General features: G+C 36.7%; 1 protein-coding gene across 4 annotated transcripts in view; it reads right to left on the reverse strand.

The window, feature by feature from the left end:
- Positions 1-19,646, reverse strand: part of Kdm4c (lysine demethylase 4C) — a 161,066-nt gene that overhangs the window by 124,049 nt on the left and 17,371 nt on the right. For all 4 annotated transcript variants that reach the window (XM_034502228.2, XM_034502230.2, XM_076934763.1 and 1 more), the window contains one exon: positions 7,904-8,018. In XM_034502228.2, coding sequence (XP_034358119.1) covers positions 7,904-8,018 — 115 coding nt within the window. The remainder of the gene's footprint in view (positions 1-7,903; positions 8,019-19,646) is intronic.

Genomic DNA, 19,646 nt, shown 5'->3' on the forward strand with positions numbered 1-19,646 from the left:
CTCTTTGTCCTCAGAACTTAATCATCTTTCAGAATACACTATCACGTTAAAAAGATCATCAAAAGTTCACAGACAAAATCAAATCATAAATTGAAACAGAAGTTTACAACAGAGAATGTTTACATGCATATCCATTAGGGTTAATTATCTGGCTGATCATTCATTCATCACCTGTCACAGCTCCACAGGTTCCCTGAAGGTTTAAAACAATAACTAAGTTTTAGTAAAGTTCTGTATAGATAAACCCAGTCAATATTTTATCTTCAGTCCTAGCACCTATAATAAATCGTTAGTCCCCTTTTTATGACTTTTGGTTAATTGTTTTACAACCTCTTGAAAAGTGCTCTGAGTAGAAGAAAGTCTGGTTACTATCTAAGAGCAATTAACTGGTGATACATGGAAGACTGGCGAAGTTCTCACTGCAGTTTTTGAAGAATGAAAAATTATAAAAATCATTTTTATAGAATATATACATATATATACATATATATACATATATAGATATATAGATACATATATATATATATATATACATATATAGATTTTTATAGTATACATATATATATATATGTTCAAGTTCTTTTAGGGACATGGAAAATTTTCTCTGAAACAAGCCAAGCCAGTTCCAGGAACTGGCTGTAAGGAGTGAAAGTCATTCAGGTGGTAAAAACACAATGACAGGACTGTGGCTTTACAGCTGGAGCTAGTGAGAATAAATAGTTGATAAATGACAAGGTAGGGCAGTGACTTGGTGAAACCACATTTTTGAGAAAATGATTGTACTGGGTAATTTCCATGGCCATTAACCTTTTAGGGTGGGTTTCTTTGGAATGTACCCCTACCCACTCCCCTGGTTTGTGGTTTTGCTCTTTAAAAGACCCCGGTACCCATCACTCAGGGCCAAAAACCCTGCTCTTGGAGCTAAAGAGCTTGTCGTTTTTGACCGCCGGCTCCTCCCCTAATAAACCTCTGCTGATTGCATCCAGGTATGGTTTCTTGTGATTTTTGGGTGGTCGTGATCCGGAGGCTTGAGGAAGGGTCTCCCGAGTATGGGGGTCTTCATTTTGACTATCAGAAAAGGACCTAATAGCAGTCCCATTATAAAAGAGCTTAATAATCATGACATAATTTTAGGAATTGTTATAGAATTATCATTAAAACTTTAAAAGGCATCTATTTGTCTATATAACATCACTATAAGACAGTACATCTTCATGGATCTGCAGAGATCTGCTTCAAAGGGGTGTGTTATTACTTAGTGATTGTTATATATGTTTAATAATAAGAGGAAATGCATATTAATAGCAGTAATCTTTCCTAAAATGAATTCTCTTACGGCCTGGACAATAAGAGCGAATCTGTCGCAGATTATATAATAATCTGAAGCGGGCCATCTCAGTAAGATCACCTGCTAGTATTCAGCTTGTCCTATTATGGCTTCTGACAAATAATAATCCTGGTCTAAAGCAGATAGCCTGAAATACAATACTGATAATTGGTATGTATTTACATTCAGGGGCTGAAATTTTTACTGTTTGTTTCATGTTTGCACATTAGTTTTAAGGCCCTGTTAGACATGAAACATAATCTTATCAATAGCAAGAAATACCTTCTGATAACTCTCTCTTGGTCATATCCATTTTACTGTAGCATGTGATCCACTGTGTCCTACAAATTTCATGCTACTGGGAAAAAAAAAAATCGCATTTTTCCAAATCATAGACCCTGTGCTCAGAGTAGTCCTCAAAAAGCAACAGCATACATTGACAAAAAATTTTATATACATAATTTCAGCTTTTAACAACTCATCTAAATTCTGGTAAAATTACTGGGATAGTTTAAGTTTTGTTTAGCTCATAGAGGTGGTTATAAACAAAAGAAATAGTTAAAACGACTGTCATAAAACTAAAGGGGAGTTTTGTTGTTGTTGTTTTGTATGTTTGTTTTCATTAAAGGTGGCAGGAATGGTAGTAAATGTATATAGTTTCAGAACTTTGGAAACTGAAACCAGAAGGATGAGTTCAGGCCAGCCTTAGCTAAAATATGTTGTCTCATAAAAACAAAACAATACTAAAAACACTTAAAAATAGAAAAATATTCTGATTTTAAGAGAATCTACCAATCAGTAACTAATTTACTGTAATTCACAGCTATGTAGAATGGTTTAGCAAACTATTTTGTTGACTCCCTAATACTTCACTCATAGTCAAAGTCTAATATCCAAAATTGAGCACATATATGTCAATTTACACTATTGTGTAAGGAAAAATAGTGATGAAGCAGGAAAGAAAAAGAAGAGGAAGAGGAAGAAGAAGAGAAGGAGGAAGAGGAGGAGGAGGAAGAGGAGGAAAGTATTTAAACATTTTAGTTCACTAAATAACTATTCTATCTACATCTGAAGCCCTATGCTGGGAACTTTAAAATGCAGATTTAATCTTAAGAGACCTCATAAAAGTTCAGTAAAATTATATAGATTTTCTCCTGTATTTATAGTATCCCAATTCTTAATTCAAGTCCAACTTGACTTCAGTCCATACACTTTAGTAAGAGACCTATTTGAAAATATTTACAGAAGTAACTAATCTAAGTTAATAAATGAGCATCAAAATTATAGGAACCACTTTAAACTGAATGACCGTATGAATAAAAAATAAACTATTTCATTGAAATTCTTGCACCTTAGGATTCATAGTCCTGCTGCACTCTACACACAAAAACATTACTTCCCAATCCATCCTCATCTCCTAATGGTGCAATGGTACAACAAGCCTCTTGGTACATACCCAAGATTGCCCATTCTTCTGAAAGCCCCACTCATTCCTTCCTTCTAGTTCTTTTTTTCCTTCAGTTCTTTTTTACTGTGCCAACCCACTGCACCTCTCTCTACCAGGGACCCACAGCTGCCAGACTATGCTGAAACTCATGTAAGGGAATTAGATTCTCCTTCATGTTCTCCATGCCAGTTTCCCCAAACTTATCCTTAGTCCTACTGTAGTCTGCTAGCCTGAGCACCACCTCCCAATCCTCTTACATCACCCTGGGCATATACCAAAAGATGCTCCACAATACCACAAGGACACATAGAGCTAGAAAATATCATCCTGAGTGAGGTAACCCAGACCAAAAAGGACATGCATGGCATATAGTCATTTATACATGGATACTAGCCACAAAGTACAGAATAATGTGTATACATGAATGAGAGAGAGAGAGAGAGACAGAGAGAGAGAGCGCACAAGTGTGAAGTGGTGCTCAAGTTAAGAAGAAATCAGTACTACAATTCAGGCTAACTGAAAGTGATGGGATTCAAATAGAAAAAAAGAAGGTCTACAAAAAGAAAATCAGTGAGATGTCCTGATTGCTGGCTGCATGACTAGTTTGAAATATTCATCATTGTATATAAATATTAAAATATATTACCCATAAAGAAATTATGTTTTTAAAAGATTTTTATAAAAAAAAAACAGAAAAGTGAGGTTGAAGAGATGGCTCCGAGTCTATGAGCAGTAACTGCTCTTCTACAGGACCTGGACTCAATCCCTATCACTTACATGGTGATTTACAACAATCTGTTAACTCCAGTTCCAGGGGAATTGAAATCCCTTTCTGGCCTCCATGGACACCAGGCACACATGTAATTCATGTACGTACATGTTAGCAAAACACTCATACATGTGAAATAAAATAAGTTTTAAAAAATCATATAAGGCTATCTACTGAGTTCCATTACATGTCAACCTTTCTATCCAGGCACCTCACATAACAAGATCTTATTGACAAGACAGTGGAATATTTCCTAAAAATAACACATGCATTTTCCTAAGCAATGATTTCTAATCAAGAAGTTGTCATGGCTTGATCAAACTTTGACAGACAGAAGAAAAATTATAAACAGCTAGATGTAGGCAGGACTTCTACTTACAAAGGCAACTACAAAATAAATTTTATGTTATCAGATTGCACTACAGACTATCATTAAAACCCATAAATATCTGCACTGTTTTTCTGTAATATTATCATAAGTGGTGACTAATTTTGTCCAATGAATAAGATAGAGCATACAATAACATAATTTTTTAATTAGGTTATCTCATCTTCTCCTAATAAAGTGACATGTGTCCTCAAATGCCATTTCATGTGAAAGGACTGTAAGAAAGGTATCACTTGCTCAGGACCTCTGAAACAGCAGTCAGTGTGCTTAACCACTGAGTCATCTCTCCAGCCCACAAGTTAAATTTTTTAACTTTATTTTTTAGTTTACATGACTTGATGTTTCACCTGCAGGTACTTCTGTGTGAAAATATCAGATCCCCTAGAACTAGAATTGCAGCCAGTTGTTACCTGCATGTGGGTATTCACAGAACAATCCTACTGATCACTGAAAAGTATATTATGATAAGCAATTACTCCTTTCTTTTTGAACCATTTTGGCTTTGTGGCATTCAAAGTTACAGCTGAGAGAACTTTATTTACCATATGGTGCTCTTGGGCAAACATTAATCTCAGACTGGGAATTCACTGCCTCAGCCTTACAAGAGCTGGAATTATAGGCATGAATGTAGAACTTCCATTACTTTGATGACAGACTAGGCTTCACAGTGATGCTATGGCCTGCCTCAGCTGTAGTGATCCTGCCTCAAAAAAAAAAAAAAAGAGTAAGCAAAATCAAAAGTTGGCATGCCTATAACTCCAGCCCTGGGGAAGCAGATACAGAAGGATAACCAGAAATTTGAGGCCAAGCTGAAATGAAATACATACCAATTTCTAGGTCATACAGGGCTTCAGAGTGAGATTCTGTCTTAATTAAAAAGAGGGGTTGGGGAGGACTGGGTAGGTGGTTCTGATGCTTTGATCAGAAATCTGTTAACTCTGAAGGTCCTCACCCCCAACTGGTTTTTGATCTATCAATAAAGATGCCAGTGGCCAATGGCTGGGTAGAAAGAAAGAGGCGGGACTTCCAGATTCCCACAAGCTAGGAGAGAGGAAGAGAATAGAGAGACAGGGAGAGAAAGATGGAACGAACTCAGACCTATAGGGGAGATCTTCCAAAATGTAGGTAAAAAGGGAAAGTGGCATGAAAGTATCTTGGGCAGCAAGACCAACTGGCTTCACAGAAGGTAACTGAGCAACTAAGATGAGAACAAATTTAGATGTGTTGAGCTGGGAGTAGAGGTAAGGACATGTTAGCAGTGGGAGGCTTACAAGTGCCAAGCCGCTGAGCCATAAGGCAGGTTAAAAATGAGGTGTGTTTGTGTATGTGTGTGGGTGTTTCATCTGCGGATTCGCTACAGGACTGGAAGGCACAAGAAATAAGAGGGAAGGGAAGGAGGGGAGGGGAGGGGAGGGGAGGGGAGGGGAGGGGAGGGGAGGGGAGGGGAGGGGAGGGGAGGGGAGGGGAGGGGAGGGGAGGGGAGGGGAGAAACAAGGAGCAGACTGGAGATGGATGAATGGACAACAGGAGAGAAGAGAAGGAGAAACAAAAGAGTAAGCGAGGAGAAGGAGGAAAGAGAGGAGGAGGAAGAGGAGGGAATGGAAAACAAATATATTCTACACAGAGCCAATGGACCTGAGAGGGCAGATATTATAACGCAAATTTAAAACACAAGACAAGCAGGCATGGTAGCACACATCTTTTATTGCAAAGCTTGTAAGTTCAAGGCCAGCGTGAGCTACAGATCCAGGCTGTTTGTTACACAGAAGACCTGTCTCAAGGGGAAACAACAAAAAGCCCACACAAGATACTACACCTCACAGAATAGCTAAAATCTACTGAAGGCTAAGAGCAAAAACTCAAACACTGCTCCAAAAAGAATGACTATAAACTGCAATGTTTTCTTCTAAAGCCAGTCTGGTATACAACCATATCTATCTATCCCAACAAGAAAGTATGTTTCTATGCCTTAGGAAACATTTCCAGAAGATTCATAGAAGCCTTGTGCATAAAAACTGAAAACAAAAGCAACCCTAACAACAAATAACAAAAAGACAAACTATAGCTTATTTACAAAGCCAAATCACAGAGCCATTAAAACTAATGAACTATAGCTAATAATTCAAAAAATTATTTGGAAATAAAATAAGAGGGTTGTCTGATATAATGCAGTTATTATCCCAGAACTAGGGATGGAGAGATGAAAGGGCAGAGGAACAGATTTCAAGACCATCCTGGCTACATGTCAAGAAACTGTCCAATGAGAGGAATGAAGAGTGAGAGGAAGGAAAAAAAGGAAGAACATACACCAAATGATCTAAAACTACATAAAGTTCATAAACAGGCCACAGTGAATTATGTTGTTACTATGATGAGTTACTATGAAGTGAATTATGTTGTTACTATGATGAGTTACTATGAAGTGAATTATGTAGTTACTATGAAGAGTTACTATGATGTTAGACTAAAACTTATCACTGGAGGAAGAGCCTATAACAGGTAATGCACACTTAGAGGAAAAAGGATACTGAAAAAATTCTTTCTTGAGGTCAAAAACGACACAAAAAATTTTCATGTACAGGAAGTCATGATGTTCTGAATTTGTGTTTTGTGTACTGTGCTGGCTAGTCTTATGCCAACTTTATGCCTCAATAAGATCCATCTGTAATGCATTTCTTATCTAGTGACTGATGGACAGGGCCCAGTCCATTTTGGGTGGTGTCATCCCTGGGCTGGTGGTCATAAGAAAGCAAGCTGATCAAGCCATGGGAAAGAGGGACCACTCCTCCAAGGCCTCTGCATCAGCCTTGCCTCCACATTCCTAGCCTGTTTAAATTTCTGCTCTGATTTCCTTTAGTAATGAACAGCAATATGAAAGCAATAACCTCTTTCCTCCCCACCTTGCTTTTTGGTCATGATGTTTTGTTGTAGCAACAGAAACCCCAAGACCTGCACTTTTCAACTTGTTTTACTTTGAAAAAAAAATTTAATAAGAAAACTAAGGCAAGGATTAGCAATGTACATCAATGCACAGAGAACAAGGGAGACTGTTAGGGAACAAAACCTTTACTCCAAAATACGCTACAATTTATGCACTTATTAACTACACAGTGAAATTTATTCATCCTCCCTGTATTTATTTATTTATCTATTTGTTTGTTTGCTTGTTTGTTTTTGCAGCCCAAAGAATTGATCAGAACTGCAAAATGCCATGCCATACATGACAAGCAAGTTCTCTGTCACTGACCTGCATCTCTAGCCCTAAAAGAGTAATTCATCACTGTATCGTATATATAGGAGAAAAGGAATTATTATAACTAACTGTATGTAATATTAGAGGAATTATGGCAACCTCAAATATCCTATAAATTAGTTGACATCTGTCACAGTTGTAGCATGGCAACAGGTAGTAGAGGCAAAACGATCAGATGTTCAAGGTCAGCCTCATTAAAGCAGCAAGTTTTAAACTAGCCTGAACTATCTAAGACACTAGCTCAAAGACAGCAAAGGGAACGAGGAGAGACGGAAAAAAAATGGCTCAGTGTTTAATAGTGAATGCTGATCTTGCAGAGGACCTGAATATTCATAGAGAACTCTCAACCACCTGTAACTTAAACTCCAAGAGATCCAATGTCTCTAACCTTCACAAGCTTCCATACAAACATGCATATACTCACTCACAGATACACCCATGTGCATAATTTAAGATAAACAACAATATAAAAAACAAACAAACAAACAAAAACAGAAAAAGTAAGACACAGGCAGGAAATGAAAAAAGCAAGAAAGAAGGAAAAAAACCTACTGTTTGTTTTCTCTCATATTTAAAAAGTACAGATACAAAAAACTAATAAATAAAATATAATGAATAAAATAAATACAATTGAGTACTTCTAAGCTATCTAAAAATAGAAAGCAAAAAGCAATATCACCAAAAACTCTTTTAAAACCCAAACATAAATATAAATATACCTCATCATATATGCTCCCATTTATATCAGCTCCATAAATAGGTGCCACAAAAGTTAAGTTTTTCCAGTATTTGCGTTCCAAATCTTCATAATCCAAATATCTTGGAGTACAGTATCTATAAAAAATTAAAAGTAAAAACCACAAACCAGTAAGGCAAGTTTAAGATTTTTCTACACATCTAATTTAATTTACTTTGTAAATAAAAATATTGTATACTCTCATGGTATCAAAGTTAATGAGTAATACATATAAATGATTTTATACTTAAAGCTCTATAGAATTTCATATATTCTTTATCAGGTTTCCAAAACATACAAATAAAGGCATCACTATTTAGCTTTCAAAATATTTCTAAAATATTTAATCAATTATACAAGATCATTACACAAATTTATGTAGAAAAAGAAACAGAGCATCTATAGAAAATTGAGAAAAAAAACTTTATAAAATTCTAAGACAGTAAAACTAAAATAAGATACTCTAGTTATTGGATTCTGCCTAATATACTAAGATAGAAAAAAAAAGGAAAAAAAAATGTATGTAGTTAGAGTGGAAGAATAAACTAGCACAATCTTTCCAGAGTATAATTTCTCACCACATATCATGTCAAAATTTTATATGCCCTCTATCTGAATGTATAAATTCCTCTCGCCAGCACAGAACTGCAGACAATGACAAATGAGGAGGTATACAATAGAAGCACAATGAGTAAGAGTTACTTTCTATAGCTGTGATAAATACCCTGACAAAAGCAGGGTTCACTTAGCAATGAAGGTTGAGATGACTGATCTGCAAGCATCTGTGTTCAGGAATCAAATGCTAATTTTCAGTACAGCTCTCCTTATATTCCAATTCAGGATCACAGCCGATACAAAGGCACTATCCAGTTAAGGTAGGTATTTCCATCATAATTAATCTAATATAAATAAACCCTCACAGGCATGCTCAGAGACTTGTCTTCAGTGTTCATAGATGCTGTCAATTTGATAATGAATATTAACTATCAGACTGAATATCAGGCAATTAATGATTAAAACATAAAATCAGGTAGGTTTTCTATGTAATGACATTAAAATATTTCTGCACTGACTACACCAGTTTAGAAATTAGTGTGTACACTATAATCACATTGCTTTTTTTTTTTTTTTTTTTTTTTTAAAGTTAAATTAAAAGCCAAACTCTGGAGGTAGGAACCCAGCTCCTTGATAAACTGCTTGTCTATCAGACAGGATGCCAGAGTTAACAATTCCCTAGAATTACCTAAATATGTCACAGGAGCAGATCTCTATAAACTCAGCACTTGGAAGACAAAAGGAAAATCATAAATTATAGAAAAGGTACCTTAGCTAATCAAGAGTTAAGGCCAACTTGGACTAGAAAGAGAGCTTAATTTAAAAAATGAAAAAAGAAAAAAAAGAGAAGGAAAGAAATGTATAACAAATTATTAAAATTAACAATTAACTTCGTGAACATGATGGTACATGCCTATAATTTCAACATTCAAGAGGCAAAGGAATTAGGATCAAGAGTTCTGAGCCAGTTTGGGCTACATGGTAAATTCAAGGCCTGCCTGAACTACATAAAATTCCTATGTGTAGGGGAAAAAAGTATAAAGCGAGAGCTAAGTGGGTAAGAGCACTCTTGCAGAGGACCCAAGTTTGGCTATTAGTACCCACAATAGGCTGTTTACTTACTGCCTGTAGTTCTATTTCTAGAGAATCCAACACTGGTCCCCCTAACTACTGGCATTCATGCACATAGCCACATACGAATATGCACATAATCTAAATTAAAACAATCTTAATTGATAACAGATGTCTCAGCCATAAAGGCACTAGCTTCTTTTGTAAAGGATTGGGGTCTGATTCCCACTACCCATATGGCAGCTCACAACAGACTATGGAACTCCAATCCCAGAGGATCTAATACCCTCTTCTGGCCTCTGCAGCTATTTAATACAAGTTATACACAGACATGCATGCAGGCAAAACATCCATACACATAAAAGAAAAAATTAAAATGTCTTTCTAAAAAGTTTTCTCTCACAAAATAATTAAAGAAATATACTTCTCTGAATTATTTCATATTTTAAGCAGTAATATTGTTGTAACAGATATTGAAGTTCAACCTAACAGGACACAGAATCACTGAAACCATAAATTTCTAGGCATGTCTATAAGAAATTACCTACAATAATTTAAATGGGAAGACCTTCCTTAAATGTGGAAAGTTCTACTCTGGACTAAATAAAAAGAAGAAAGCAAAATGAGACCAGCCTTCACTACGGGTCTTCGCTCTGACTATGGATGACCATGGCTTTCTCAGCCACTATAAACTGTATCCTCTGACACTTTAAACCAAATACCTCTTCCTTGTTTAACTTTTGTCTGGATATTTTATCACAACAACAAGAAAATTAACTAAAACAGATACCACTTTTTTTCATGAAGAAAATAAGCAAAGAGATAAATTCATAATATAACGAATGAGAGGAAAGACGGCCTGGCAGAGCAGAAATCCCTATAAACCACAGTAGATGAGATGACTTAGTAGTCAAAAGCATTTGCTGCTCTTCCAGGGCTCAGGGATGATTCCTAGCACACATACTGTGGCTCATAATCGTCTATAACTCCAGTTCCAGAGAACTGGATGTCCTCATCCAGCCTCTGCAAGCATCAAGAACATACATAGACATTTATGAACATTTTTTTAAATTTATTTATCAGTATCTGTGAATATATGTCATGAGTGCAAGTCCTCTTGCAGTCCAAAAGAAGCTGTCAGGTTCCTTGGAGTTAGAATTACAGGTAGCTGTAACCCATCATGGATGCTGAGAACTGAACTCAGGTCCTCTGGAAAAAAGCAGTATGTACACTTAAGCACTATAGAATCTGTCATCATATGGTTAATTGAGAATTTATTTTAAACTTGAATGCTATAATACAAATGTTAAGTTTGGCATTGTTAATTAATGTTAAAGTTTTACATCTTTAAGTATTTGAAATGCATATTCAAACTAGCTAGAAGTGAGCACTTTAGTAAACACTGCCAGAGTCTACTGAATACTAGCTCAAGTCCATCCTAATATGCTGCCATACCATCACAGTTGCTCCAAAAGCCAATTTACTCAAAATTGACTCAATAATACATTCTCAGAACCATTCACTCACTGTGGCACAGTTCTAAAAAGAGAGGCTCATGACCAGGCTCCTCCTGCCTTGGCTCTAATTACAATTAAGAGCCACCACAAGCATAATGGTTTGACATGCAAAAGCTAAAATATCCCTAGGGAGAGAGCTGAATTTCTCTGAAGCTTGATTATTACCCTATGAAATACAGATGATGTCTCTGGGACTAGACTGATCTCAGCTTTACTTGCTACTGGGAACCCTGTAGTCACCGTGGCAGACCCAGGTTTAACCAACCATCTGTGTGCTGCCTTCCCTCCTCCTCCACTCCAGTGGCCTATGCCAAATCCAATCTACAGACCCTGTCCTGGTCCCCAACTCTGTACTCAGGTCCACTATGGTGAACTCCCTGAACTACTGCATACCTTTCCAGCCCCCAAAATCAGTCTGTGCAGTCCTGCTGTGCTGTTTCCAACCCCCAAGTTTGGCAGAGCAGAAATTAATGAAATAGAAACAATGAAAACAATATAAAAAATTAACAAGTCTGATAGCTTGTTTTTGAGAAAACAAGTAAGATTAACAGACCCATGGTCCAACTCAGCAAAAGAAAGGACTCAAGCTAACAGACTCAGAACTGAACAAGAAAACATTATGACAGACACCAAGGAAATTCAGAACTTTATAAGAAAATATTTTTAAAACCTATATTCCATTAAAATCTAAAAGAAATGGATGAATTTCTAGATTCATCCAAACCACTGAAGTCAAAAGAAGAGATCAGCAATCTAAAATAAAAAGACACATGACAAATTAGATGCTCATAAAAAGACTTCTGACAAAAAAAAAAAAAAAAAAAAACACCCAGGCCTGGATGGTTTACACAGCAGAATTTGATAAGGCTTAGATGACAATCTGGAGGGGTGTTTGTTTGTTTGTTTGTTTGTTTTGTAGGGGGGCTGTTGTTTTGTGAGATTTTGTTTTGTTTTGTTTTGACAAAACAAAACTACAGGTCAATTAACATAGATGTAAAAACCAATCAAATAATTGCAGACGGAATGTAGGCACATATTAAAAAGATCATCCATCGTGATCAAGTCGGCTTTTCATGGCTCTAATTTATAAAAATCAATAAATAATAAATCATATAAATGAACATAAAGACAAAAATTACAGGATTAAAAAAAAAAATCAGTAAATGCTTCAACAAAACCCAGCATGCCTTCATAATAAAAGTACTAAAGAAAGTAAGACTAAGAAGAAGATACCTCAACAATAACAAAGGTTATATGCAATAGAGCCACAGCCAAGATCATAAGCCCAGAAAAACTCAAAGCAAACACATTAAAATAAAAAAAAAAAAAAAAAAAAGTAAAGGTCATCCACTCCCCTGCCCCCTTTCTAATGTAGCACCTGAAGAACTAGTCAAGACAAAAGAAGGGATTAAAGAAAATATTTCCATGCTCACGGTATAATTAGTTTTGTAAAAATGACAACTCTACCAAAAGTAATTTACAGATTCAATGCAATCCACATCAAAATCCCTACATTCTGCACGCACGCATGCATGCCCCTCCCCACATACACGCTCTTAAAATTCATGGGAGAACACAAAAGACTACAATCCAGAACAAAAAATTAATCAAGAAGTAACACTGAATGCATTTGCCATTCTAAATTACAAGATATATTACTGAGCTATATTAATGTAAACATATAGTAACAAAACAGCATGGTACAGACATGGAACAAACAGAATACCCAAACATGAGGTTCAGGTAACAAAAGTCATCTCAAAATGTATTCTACATCCTTAGTAATTCAGAAAATATAAATTACTACTACTTTGGTAACTGGAAGTGATGGTGCATGCTTTTTATCCACGCACTCAAGAGGCAGAGGCTGGCAGATTTCTATGAGTTCAAAGCTTATCCTACATAGTGAGTTCCATAACAGTGAAGCTATATAGAAAGACCCTGTCTCAGGTAGGTTGGATGGATGGATGGATGGATAGATGGATGGGCAGGCAGGAGGCAGACAAAAACTTTTGACTTTTATCTTACCTGGTGGTAATGTAGTAGAGGTGCAAATTGGTATTGCCATTACAAAAATATGTAGAAAACTCCCAAAATGCTAAAAATAAGCCTACCATATAATCCAGCCATACAACTCCTTGGCATAAACTCTCCAGCCTACTCCACAGATACTTGCATAACCATGTTGACAGCTGGTCTACTCCCAATAGCTAGAAATTGGAAACTAAATTTCATTCAACTAATGAATTAATAAAAATATGACAGACATACAGTATATATACTATCCAGCTGCAAAAAAAGAAAGAGAAGTAAGGAAGGAAGGAAAGAAAGGAGGGAGGGAGGAAGGGAGGGAGGGAGGGAGGGAGGGAGGGAGGGAGAAAGGGAGGGAGGAAGGGAGGAAGGGAGGAAGGGAGGAAGGAAGGAAGGAAGGAAGGAAGGAAGGAAGGAAGGAAGGAAGAAAAAGAATGAAGGGAAATTGATGGAACTAAAATCATTACACAGCATGAAATAACCCAAGGCCAGAAAATAAAAATGCAGAATGTTCCCATTTATCTGTAGTTGTAGCTCCAAAACTTCATGGGTAAGTGCTATGCAGGAGGAAATGGGAAAACAGAAAAAGAAGGACTTTAACCCTGGGGGGGGGGGGGGGGTAAGGGAGGGGCAGGGTTGTGGCGGGTATGAGGAAATTACCAAGAAAGTTTGAAGAAGCTATATGACATCATACTATTTTATATTTATCTAAAATTGTGTATGTCTGAGTGTGTGCGTGTACACAGTTATACCACTTGGGTGTACTAATGCTCCCATCAAGAGCCATAACTAATAGCAACCACACTACCAAACATGAGAAACTTCCTCTCCAGTTGTTGGTCAGATAAATCAAAGAGACTCTCAAACATTATAGGCTCTGCTGTTGCCCTTGGTTGCCTCCCAGAGGCCAAAAGTGAATCCCTACTGCTGAAGGCACATGTTCTTGGAGGAATATGAGTTGCAGCCTCATATTCCTTCTGAGTATTCCTCGGAATACTCCTCCGTGAGGACCAGCTTTCACAGTTCCAGATGTTACTATGCAAGCTACCAGAGTAGAAAAAAAGCCAGTACTCCTACCCAGCTGTAAAGTCAATCAACTACAGCAATGACCAGCACAGCAAATTATCACCAAAGGTACAATAGTGGCACTTATATCTCAGCAATAACCAATAAATTGAACTTAAGACCTGCTTAGTAAGAGAAAATTCATGCCTGCTATTGTAAGCACAGGCAACTTTTTTATTTTTTAAGGTAAATTTACTTATTTACTTGTTTATTTATTTTATTCCTATGAGTACACTGAAGCTGTCCTCAGATACACCAGAAGAGGGCATCAGATCCATTACAGATGGTTGTCAGCCACCAGAAGAGGGCATCAGATCCATTACAGATGGTTGTCAGCCACCAAGTGGTAGCTGGGAATTGAACTCAGGACCTCTGAAAGAGCAGCCAGTGCTCTTAACAACTGAGCCATCTCTCCAGCCCCAATGCAGCCAATTTTTAAGGCTGGTGAATCTATGTAACCTTAGAGGACAACCTACTACTGCCACTTTCCTAAGCCAATGTGGCAGTTTAAATATGCTTGGCACAGGGAGTGGCACTATTAGGAGATGTGGCCTTGTTAGTAGGTGTAGCATTCTTTGAGGCAGTGTTTCACTGTGGGGGTGGGCAATGAGACAGTCTTCATAACCACCTGAGAGCCAGTCTTCTAACGGCCTTCAGATGAAGATGTAGAACTCTCAGCTCCTCCTGTACGATGCCTGCCTGGATGCTGCCATGTTTCCACCTTGATGATAATAGACTCAACTTCTGAACCTGTAAGCCAACCCCAATTATGTTATCCTTATGATATCCTTATATGTTGTCCTTATAAATGTTGCTTTGGTCATGGTGCTGCTTCACAGCAAAGCAAACCCTAACTAAGATATCTAATGTCTAACTGTAGTCTACATATTTATCCTATACTTACAGAAAAGTATAGGATTCACCCCATCAACATAACTTTTTACAGCGCGTGGACATCATTACAGGGCACGACTGGTCAAAATGTAAAGAACATATGGCTGTGAAGTGCCCGGCACCTCAACTCATACAACCAGAACACAATCCTACAGACCTAAGGCTCAGGAACACTGTTGAAAAAAGGAAAGATTGTTAAGAGCCAAAGCACCAGGATATCTCATGACTAATTGTGTCTTCTATATAAGATAGAGAAGCTACACCCATGAAGTCGTAACAATATAATAATAGCGAAACATCAACTGAATAATGATACCAGACAATTCAGAGCAGTAAAATAAGCCACACAAAACAGCACATATTATCAGTCACGTGTTGGAGTATTTTATCCTCTATACTGGTAAGGCCAAGCAAACTGTGTACTGTGTACATATGCAAATACATGTGCTAATAAGAAACAATTAAAAATGTACTCCTTTCAAAATCAATCTTCAACCACTATCAAGACCAAATGCTTTGTATGGATAAAATCCCACGAGTACAGACCACTAACATTTGCAGTAAATTTCCCGGTAAAACTACCAGTAGAAATATATATATATTTTAAATACACACACACAAATTAGTTTACTCTCTAGTGCTGTAATAAACACCATAACCAAGAACAATTTGGGAAGAAAGGGTTTATTTGTTTCACATATCCCAATAACAATCCATTATGTAGAGAAGCCAAGACAAAATTCAAAGAGCAGGAACCTGGAGGCAGGACTAAAGCAAAGACCATAGAGGAACATTGTTTACTGACTTGCTCCTCATGGCTTGCTTAGCCTGCTTTCTTATAATACAGGACCAATAGCCAAGGGGTGTCATCATCCCCAGTTAGATGGGCCCTCCCACATCAATCATTAATCAAGAAAATGCCCTATAGAATTACTTACAGACGATCTGATAAAGGCATGCATTTTCAGAGATTCCCTTTTCCCAGGTGATTCTAGCTTATGTCCGTCAAAATGACAAAAACTAAGCATCACAACATCTTAACACTACAATCATTATGAAAAAGATAATTAAAAACGTAGAGGTAAATTGATTTTGAAAGAAATAAAATTCAATCTAGAAATTGTTCAAACAATTCCTTATGATTACATTTTATAACTACAAAGAAAACTATCTCTAAAAATTATCATCAAACTACAGAATACCATTAGTTGATGATGTTCATGGGTGCCAAAGGAGAGAGAAGCATACCAATATGCTAAGCCTTCACTTTCCGAAGGAACAGAGGGAATTCAGTCTTCTTGAAAAAGACTGATCCCAACCAGCTCACTCCAGTTACTTTATTCAATCATTACACAAAAGTATTTGGGGCTAGAAAAAGTTCCAACTACCAAAGGTATCTTGCCCTTGCTGCCCAAGAAAACAGAGAATCTACACAAAGGACAATCTACATCTTAGGCCTTTTTGACCACGGCTAGCCATAATCAAAAATAAAATTTCCAAATTTACCAGGAGTGTCTCAGGAACAAGATTGGTACAATTGCAAGCTCTCATGTAGCAACAAACGCAGATGATCCCGGAAGACATTTTTTCAAAATTCAAACAGTCTCAAAACAGTTTCTCAGCCTCTACTGATTACCCCAATAATAGTAAAAGCTATGCTAATACATTTCACTGAAAGCCAGACACAAAGGCTTTACTATACATATCACTACAGAAAACCAACAAATATATAGTTTTATTAAGTAAATGTTTATTGCTTACCTAATAATTTCTAAAACTTCAAATGTATTTTTGCTATCATAACACTATTTATCCATTTAATTTATATAGTAAAAGTCCCTGTCATATATCAGGTTATACTGTATGCAGTGGTAAACAAACCAAACAATGTCACCTGAATGTATTACTTTTGTTAACTGCTTGAAAGATTTGATCTTCCTTCAAAATCCATCTCAACTACACCTACAAAACATAAATTCTCCCTCCCTGGTTAAATATCACAAAAGCTTAAAGCTTTATATTCATTAAAAAGCCACATAGCACTGTTTATAGAGATATAATGCTTACCAAATATGAGTTTTTAATTAAATTCACTTCTTTATTGTGCATGTTTTCATACAAGTGTGCCACATGGAAGTTAGAAAACAATTTGTGGGGAGTTGGTTCTCTCATTTCCCAATGGAAGTCCCAAACACAGAACTCAGAAAGTCAGTCTTGACAGAAAAGAACCTTTGCCTGCTGAGCCATCTCACTGGATTAAGAATACTAATTTTGCTTTAGTACATATAATCTGATTACACTTAAGTACAACTATCTCTTGAACTATCAATATAGCAGCAAATGTTTATCTCAGTGAATTCATTTATTAATAATTTAAGAGCAACATTATTCTAGCAATATTAGATAAATAAGAGACCAAATAAACATTTTATAACAGATTCGATAAAATTGGTTCTGCACTATCATCATCATCATTCATTCATTGTACTTATAAAAGAACTCTAGGGGGCTTGGGGATTTAGCTCAATAGTAGAGAACTTGGCTAGCAATCAAAAGGCCCTGGGTTCAATCCTCAGCAGCAAAATAACAATAATTAGAAAAATTATGTGGCCAGCAAGATTCCTCAGTGGATAAAGGTAGTTGCCTCAGAAGCCTAAAGACCTGAAATCCATTCCTGGAACCAATTCCACAAAGTTGTCCCAAGACCACAACACAAAAGTTGTGCAGAACATGAATGCTCACACAAACACATCAAACAAACACATACATACATACACACATATAGACATGCACACACATGCACAGGTGCTAATAAAATTTCTTAATAGTATAAATAATGAGGTAATTTATAATTAAAGTCCCATTCTCAATAATATCTAAAAGAATGGGGTCTACTAGTATATTTTTTAATGCAAGATTTAACTTATTTTTTATACCACACTAGAAATAACAGGAAGGACTCTTCATCTTCTGTATACTATATTAAATATGAACTCATGCACACAAGTTACTTTTATAACTTATCAGATAAATTCATCCAAAGATTTGCTTCCATTCACAACCATACAAGAAATTTAAACAATAATGTTTTTGATTAGCCTATTAGGTTTGGCATGTTTTTTAAAATACTTGGAGATTTTATTGTTGCTCTAAGGTTGAGCTTTTTTCTGAGATTTTATAGGAAAAGGATAGAAGAGCAGGAATAGTCAGTTTTAAGGGGATTTTCTTATGACTTTTAACCTGTAAATGATCCTTTTACCTCTCCCTCTAGAGTCAGATGCATGTATCATTGAGCCATGCTTATGAGTACTGGTGATTAAACACAGTGCCTCAGGCATGCTAGGCAAACATACCACCACCTGAGCTGAATCCCCAGTTTCAGATTAAGATTTTTATTTTGGGCATCCAATACCACATAAGAAACACTAAGGTTTAAAAATATATCCATAAATTCTTCAATAGTCTTCCTTTCAAGAAAGAAAATTTGGCTGGGTATGGTAGCATATACCTATAGACCCAGAACTTGGGAAAGTGAGACAGAAGGACCACAAATTCAATGTCAACCTAAGCTTTACAGTGACAGGCTATCTTCCTACCTCTAAAACAAGAAGACTTCATTCTTCTCCCCATTCAGTATATGATGTACCTACTCAATTTCTCTGGAAGAAGCCAACTGCCACTATATGAGGATTCAGGGAACACCACCAAAGAAGAAGCATAAAGAATGTAGGAGCAGAAAGATAGAGAAGTAACAAAGATATGCCATCCATTAAACAGGACACAGACATTTTAATCATGAAGTTGCTGAAACTATGGCTGTCTACTACGGGTCTGCACAATATTGACTGCCAACTGTAAGTAAAGGAAGGGGGAATCTATTGGCTAGTGATGGATTTGGAAAAGAGGATGTCATTATCTTCAGTTGTATACCAACTGGTGAGCCCACCTGGCTCCATTCAATATTTATAAGCCCATGATTGCTCAAACATCCCTTATTAAACTCAGGTCATACCAAAAAAAAAAAAAAAAAAAAAAAAAAAACTGGGAATGGGACCTATTAGGAGAGGGAACTGACACAGGAGTTAGTAGTGGGTAAAGTACCAGAATGTTAAATACGTGTATAAAATTGTCAAAGACCAAACTTAATAAAAATAAAAAAGAAAGCAAATCTTGAACTCTAAAGTTACATACACATGCAGAAATGTGGGGAGCCGACAGAAGGCAGCTATGATCCTTGCAGCCATCTTGAGCCATATACCCTGACAAGAGACTTGTTTACAATAGCCTACAACAGCTGAGCACACTCTGATAACGCCTTGTTTTAGATACCCAAGATTTTCCCTTAGGTGTGTGAGACTTAAAGGTGTGTGACTTAAGGGCATGACTTAGAGATCAGATTTAGAGACAAGACCTAAGGGCATGACTTGAAGGCATGACTTAAAGGCGTGGCTTAGAAGTGAGACATATAAAAGGCAAGCGGCAGACAGAAGAAATTATTATTAGGTATTAGGCACTTGGCACTTGGAGGAAGAACTTGGAATTAGACAGTAGATACTTGAGACTCGAGACAGGCAACAATTATTAGATACTTCC

The sequence above is a fragment of the Arvicanthis niloticus genome, chromosome 5 (genome assembly GCF_011762505.2).
Source record: "Arvicanthis niloticus isolate mArvNil1 chromosome 5, mArvNil1.pat.X, whole genome shotgun sequence".
Lineage (NCBI taxonomy): Eukaryota > Metazoa > Chordata > Mammalia > Rodentia > Muridae > Arvicanthis > Arvicanthis niloticus.